Source organism: Anser brachyrhynchus, assembly GCF_964034855.1.
Source record: "Anser brachyrhynchus genome assembly, chromosome: 1".
NCBI lineage: Eukaryota > Metazoa > Chordata > Aves > Anseriformes > Anatidae > Anser > Anser brachyrhynchus.
This window is the reverse complement of record NC_137694.1, coordinates 63,452,107-63,458,607: the sequence shown is the minus strand read 5'-3', so window position 1 is coordinate 63,458,607 and position 6,501 is coordinate 63,452,107. Positions and strand designations below refer to the sequence as shown.

The window sequence follows — 6,501 nt, the reverse complement described above, 5'->3', positions numbered from 1 at the left end:
TTGGACCTGGAGTATTTTTAAAATGACCTTTTAAAAAACAATAGTATTTATCAAACCTCCTACTGGAATGCATTTCATTTGTGTTATTCAAAGCAAATGTGAAGGACCAACAGACCTATGAAAATGACCTGTGCTAGGAAAACAGGGTTGTTTGTTTAACTTCCAGGACACATTTTGTTCTGCATGCAGGTGTGTGACTTCCTGGGAGAGTTCCTAGGAGAACTATGCATCTACAAGCAGAATTTAGCTCCCTGATATCCAGAAATATGTTTGGACACGGTGCAATGTCACAATCTGCTGGCTGTAAATTTCCTCTGGGAGCTAAACCTTTGGCCAGAATTGCTGAAATGAACAGGGCTGATGCTCTCCTCTGTGAGGTCCCCGCTCAAAGGATTAGCCATCCCCTTCTGGGCAAGAAGAGCTGCGGTAGCTGCAGTGCCAGCAGTTCAGGGTGGGGGCACAGTACAGATTCCTTTCTTGCAGGAAGGGCTGTGAATGCATACGCCAAAGTCTTGGTTGCCGTAAATGTAGCTTAGCTCCTCTGATTAGCAGAGTAATGCCAGATCATACCAACTCATAATCCAATACACAGAGCTTTACATATTTACATATTCACGTTCAATTGGCTTAATGGACAATTTAACTGCTGGTTTGTTGAGATAACTCTTGCTCACTAAAGGCATCAGATAGGGGTTTTTAATGCTTCTTTTTCCTCTCCTAGGATCACATCATGGGAACAGCCTTCAGGTGTTTAGGAATTTGTCTCCTCCTGTTACCTATTTCCACATGTGCAGACATAGTCCGTCAGTTATCACACTGCAGGTATTTGCTGTAGGGAGGATGATGATTTCAACTAAGAGAATATGAAGCAGGATCAGATGAATTCCTCAAGCAGCAATTATCCTAATCTCATGTATATATATCTTTTTCTTAAAAAATAAAGACATGACTCCACTCCCTTTACTATATTTAATCAACAGAATCGGTTTGAAAACGTGATTTTCTTAAAATAATCATTGAATCACCAGCAACTAACTCTTCCAACAATTAGCAAAGAATGATGGATGTAAGTTCAGCCCAAAGTGTCTGACATATTGCTTCTAGAGAAAACCTTTTCTGGACACAGTTATCAATTCTGACAGCCATGTGAGCAAGGATGAGGAGAGCCAGAAATAAGGAGACATATGTACAATCAATTTTGTTTCTTTTGCTGATAATATCTCAAAGGAAAGAGGTTTAAGAACCAGTGAGCACATGAATACAAGTAATATAAAAATACTCATTTTAACTGCCTTGGTGCTTTTATAATGCAGGTAGTGAAACAGCTTCTTGTGCATACTCACAGTCTGGAAATTCTTATTTTCTAGCATATGTGAAGAAAAAAAGGGTGAAAAATTTCTATGTCCTGAGCAGTGCACTTGATGCTTAGCCACAGTAGAAAACTATTTGTATAAAACAATCTGAATATAATTTGCTGCCAATCAGCATTTAAAACCTCTCTGTATAAATGCCTGTTACACTAAAGGCAATCTGAAACTCTGAAAAATGGTAAACCTAGATGAAACTTCACCTCAGATATCCTGAAGAATCCATCTTTGGTTATTTATACATTGATATACACAGTGACAATGTGATTAGGATTAAAAACACAAGTCAACTATCACAGGCCACTCAAGTCTACAATCAGCCCCTCTTTTCTGAGATACTTCCTGGTTCATGATGGCAATGCCAATCACATGAAGATAGTTACACTAATTGATGTACAGTCTCATTTATCTTCAGTCGTGTTATGATCTGACTCAGTCTTTTAGTGAGTTATAGGCTTTTGTGGTCCGGGTATTGATGAAATCCGTCTTCTTAAAGTCAGCCTTTGGAATGAAAGAAAGAAAAATTCATTACCTTCAGTGCCAATTCTGCAAGGGAAAGATGAGTTCACCTGCCTAAAAGCTAGGTATGGAGTCATGGCAGAGGTCTAGGCAGACAGAGACAGAATATGCGCCTCCCCAAAGTGACTCAGTTTAGTCTAAGATAAGTGAGAAGGTCTTCTACAGCTTCCTCACGAGGGGAGCGGAGGGGCAGGCGCTGAGCTCTGCTCTCTGGGGACAGCGACAGGACCCGAGGGCACGGCATGGAGCTGGGACAGGGGAGGGTCAGGCTGGGTGTTAGGGAAAGGTTCTGCACCCAGAGGGTGGTCGGACACAAAGACAGGCTACCCAGGGCAGTGGTCATTGGTTTTTGGGTGGTCCTGTGTGGAGCCAGGAGTTGGACTCTATTCTTGTGGGTCCCTTCCAGCTCAGGATATTCTGTGGTTCTATGAATTGTTGTTGGGAGTTGCTTAACTCTCCAATGACTGTATGGGGAGCCTATTCCTCTAGTTCAGCTCTACAGACTCATAACTCTTAGGTTGCTAATGTCATCTGAGATTAACTCTGCCTGAACAAAGAGTTCAGGACAATGCCAAAATGCCTCAGGATTGTATCAATCTCATTTGATCACATGATTTCCACTGCTTATTAGGCTGACTTTTCAAAAATATCCAGACAGGTCGCTTTAAGTTTTCAGTGCTGTACCTGATATCTCTAGGGGCCACGATTCGTACAGGAACGGCAAGTAAACAGGATTTTTGAAAATAAGATTGGACATATGTGTCTTATATGCACATCCAAAATACCAAAGACTTCAGAAAATTTGTGCCTTCCGGGATATTGCGTTATGGTTCCAGGACCCTTATTCTTGAATGCAGATTTCTGGTTTGTGAGGCAGCATACTGCTGAGTATGATGCAAGACTGTAAAAAGATACTGTGCTATGTAAATTTCCTTAAGCAAATTGAAATAAAAAATTTACAGTTCTTACTGTTTTTTTTTTTTTTTTTTTTTTTTTTTTTAAGCTAGAAGCCTTCAGTTGCATTGTTACTTTGCTAAGAAGCAAACTGGCTAACATATGCTGAAGGCTGGGAAAACGGGATAATTTTAGGTTATTGGGAATTTTAGGTGACAGAAATTCTAAGCAGCAGGGAAATAGGGAATGAATACAGTTTGAAATGAAAGCTGGAGGTAGGCAGGTTGAAGTCAATCCAGCTGTGCATAGAAAAAGCACTTATAGAGCCTCAAAAGGAAAGAAACAAGTTGGTTTGTTGGCTGGCTGATTCATGCTGGTCATTTTTTGTTTGATTTTGACTGTGGCAGTAAATGTTTGCCAAACCTTTCCCTGGCTCTACCTTTTTGTTTGGTTATAACTAGTACCTGGGCTTACAAAACACGCAGACAATAAGGAGAACAAAACTGCTCTGGGTTTAAAGCAAGAAGCTGCTTCACCCTTCATTTGCTTTCGCTGGCAGCTTGCCATCTGTGTCAGGTTGGTTCAGTCAGTGGTGGATGGACACCTACTAAGCATTTCTTCTCACTATCTGATCTGGCAGGCAGCAGCAACATTTTTCATAAACTTTTCTAGTGCATATAAAACCGCAGAGGGAGAGAATATGAACAAAGATGAGCGAAAATTAAGGGCATGCATTGCTTGTGCAAGATTTTCTGTAATCATCCCCTGCCATGGGCAGGGACACCTCCCCCCCCAGACCAGGCTGCCCAAAGCCCCATCCAGCCTGGCCTTGAACACTTTCAGGGATGGGGCAGCCACAGCTTCTCTGGGCAGCCTGTGCCAGTGCCTCTCCACCCTCTGAGTGAAGAATTTCCTCCTAATACCTAATCTAAAGCTCCCCTCTATTAGTTTTTAGCCATTATCCCTTGTCCTGTCACTACACTCCCTGACCAAGAGTCTCTCCCCAGCTTTCCTGCAGGCCCCCTTTAGGCCGCTGTAAGGTCTCCCCGGAGCCTTCTTTTCTCCAGGCCGAACCACCCCAGCTCCCTCAGCCTGTCTCCATAGGAGAGATGCTCCAGCCCTCTTATCAGCCTCGTGGCCTCTGGACGTGCTCCAACAGGCCCATGTCCTTGTGCTGGGGGCCCAGAACTGAACACAATACACCAGGTGGGGTCTCATGAGAGCAGAGAAGAGCAGAGGGGCAGAATCCCCTCCCCTGAGCTGCTGGTCATGTTATACATGAGTAAGAAACACCAAATTCAGAGACCCCTTGAAATCCTATCAAGTAACAGTGCAGAAGTGCTAAAAGCCACAGAGGTCAAACAAGACCTGAAATAGATCTGAAAGGACAGATTAAATGTTTTTGCTACAAGCCAGGTCTTACCTTTTTGTAAGCATTGTGGAGATCAGTATGTGACCACAAGGAGCAGAGGAGGACCGAAGCAGCCTTACTAGCTTTGCTGAACATGTTACTGCAATTTTGTAAAAAGAATGATAAAACACATTTAAATTCCTACTTCATAATCACAGTGCATATGCAGACTTCAGAATATGTAACCTTGTAGCATTTGTTCTGCCTCTTTCCTCTTAAATGCTGCTTTCTCGCTCTTTAGGCATTCTAGCACATCTCATGCTGTCCTGACTACTGAAGCAAATGAAACATAACTTCCTGCTTAACTTATTCTTCAAAATTATAGATAAATTAAATAATACTCTATAGACTTAATCTTTGAGAAGCTATCATATTAATTCAAATTCAGTTGAGGAAAATACATCTCAGAATAAAAAAGTATTTTAGAGTATCTTCCCAGCAGGTAAAATATCTGGTTAATTAGACAGGATTAATACTATTCAGGGCCTCATGAGGTCTCCTTTACTGAGATGAATTTTCTCTTTCTTTTTGTAAAAAGAGAGGAAGGCAAACAGAATAATTGTTCACATTCATAAAGCATGAATTATTCTTTTTTGTTTAAATATTGGTTACATGTGATTAAATATTAAAGAATGATTGAAGAAAATTCACAATCTATTATCCATAATGCCAATTTATAAATAATCCTTAAGTTACATGTGATTAAATATTAAAGAATGATTGAAGAACATTCACAATCTATTATCCAAAATAAACTTTATAAATAATTCTTAAGTATGGTTCCATCATTTCTATAAAATGTATTCCTGTGCTAACAATTAAAGATTACTAGGGCTGTGTTACAAAGAACAGGAAATACAGAAACTTTCTGGGGACAGATAAAATTTAATCGTCTTCAACTAAACATATTAGAATATAGTTAGTATTGTGCCGTCATCTTTGGAGGTGCTATTTAAAATGCTGGAGCACGGCAAATTTACCTGTGGATGAAACAGTTGTTACAAGAGATTTCTCTGCATTTTCTAATATGTGTAATCTTACTCACATTGCAGTCATTTTTAAGCTGCCTTGTACCTTAAGAAGCAGTGTTTTCCTCCCAAGCGGCAGAGGTTGTAGTTCTTTTTTTTCCCCAGGGGAAAAGAGGAAGGGGAGGGGAAGGCTTCTCAACCATCTTACCTGTCATTCATGCTAATGGTAATGATCTTCGGTAGGCCATCAGCATTCAGGAGAAGCCGTGCGTTGTGAGAACTGTTCTGTGTCAAATTGTACAAGGTGTAGCAGACGGAAGCTGTAGTTTCACAGGCAATATCAGACCCTGGGACAGACTCAGGAAGTATCGAGACCAAATCAGGCAAAACTTCTCTAGCTAGAAGTTGGAAAACAGACAGACAACTCCATTACTAATGGGTACGGATTTATCTAGGAGTCCTACAAGACCTCAGTCCTCCCATTATCACCTATCATGGTGCTGTATAATCCCCCCAAAAGGTCATGGTTTCATAGCTGCATTATACCCCACAGTTTAGGTTAATGCCTCCACACGAAATTGTACAAGCTGCCACTTCCCGAAGAACCACGTGCATCCTCTAGCTAGTCATCGGGTTACAGGTATACAGCAAACTGAGGGAGGGTGATTATAGCACGAGTTTTACTGGTGGGGCAATGTGAAGACCTGTGCCATATGGACTGGTCCATGTCCAGAGCTGGTGGAGAAAATTACAGCGTTCAGCAATTGGTTGTAGCCTGTTGCTCCCCATGTAAAAAGCAGCACCAGGCAACAGTCGGGGGCATTTTGGAAAAGAAGGTGCTTTTTGTACTCAGCATGAGGCCATACTGGATATTCTGCCCTCGCTATCCAGTGTGCCGCTCGGACTGCGAGCATTTTGTTCACTCTGATTTCTGCTCATTCCTTCAGGTGGATATGTGACAAGGTTTGTTTATATTGAGATAAAATCACATACAATTTAGAAAAGGACCTTTAAAACTGAATGAGCCACCTCCTATGATAAATATCAGTCAAAGCAATTATGTCAGAGATGATAGTCTTTTTTTTCATTGGTAAATCAAGTAAGTTGATTTTCAGAAAGCAGTATCATGAAAATGTCTGTATCATTACATCTGGCAGTATCTTGAAAATGTCTGTTCAGAACAGGCTATTTATTTCAGATCAAATAAAAAATTTAATCTCATTTTTCATTCATTTTATTTTCACATGTTTTATATGAAATTTAACTCAAATTGGTATCATATATTCATTTTGCTTGCTAAATAGAAACACTTTTATTTAAGAAACATTATGCCCTTCCTTTC

At 40.6% G+C, this 6,501-nt stretch overlaps 1 protein-coding gene across 1 annotated transcript in view; it reads right to left on the bottom strand.

Annotated features, from left to right (window-relative positions):
* Positions 1–955: 955 nt before the first annotated feature.
* Positions 956–6,501, bottom strand: part of PKP2 (plakophilin 2) — a 44,698-nt gene continuing 39,152 nt past the window's right edge. The window contains exons 11-13 of the mRNA XM_080552077.1: positions 5,368–5,557; positions 4,204–4,291; positions 956–1,868 (exon numbers count right to left, since the gene is read on the bottom strand). Coding sequence (XP_080408203.1) covers positions 1,800–1,868; positions 4,204–4,291; positions 5,368–5,557 — 347 coding nt within the window. The 3' untranslated portion in view covers positions 956–1,799. The remainder of the gene's footprint in view (positions 1,869–4,203; positions 4,292–5,367; positions 5,558–6,501) is intronic.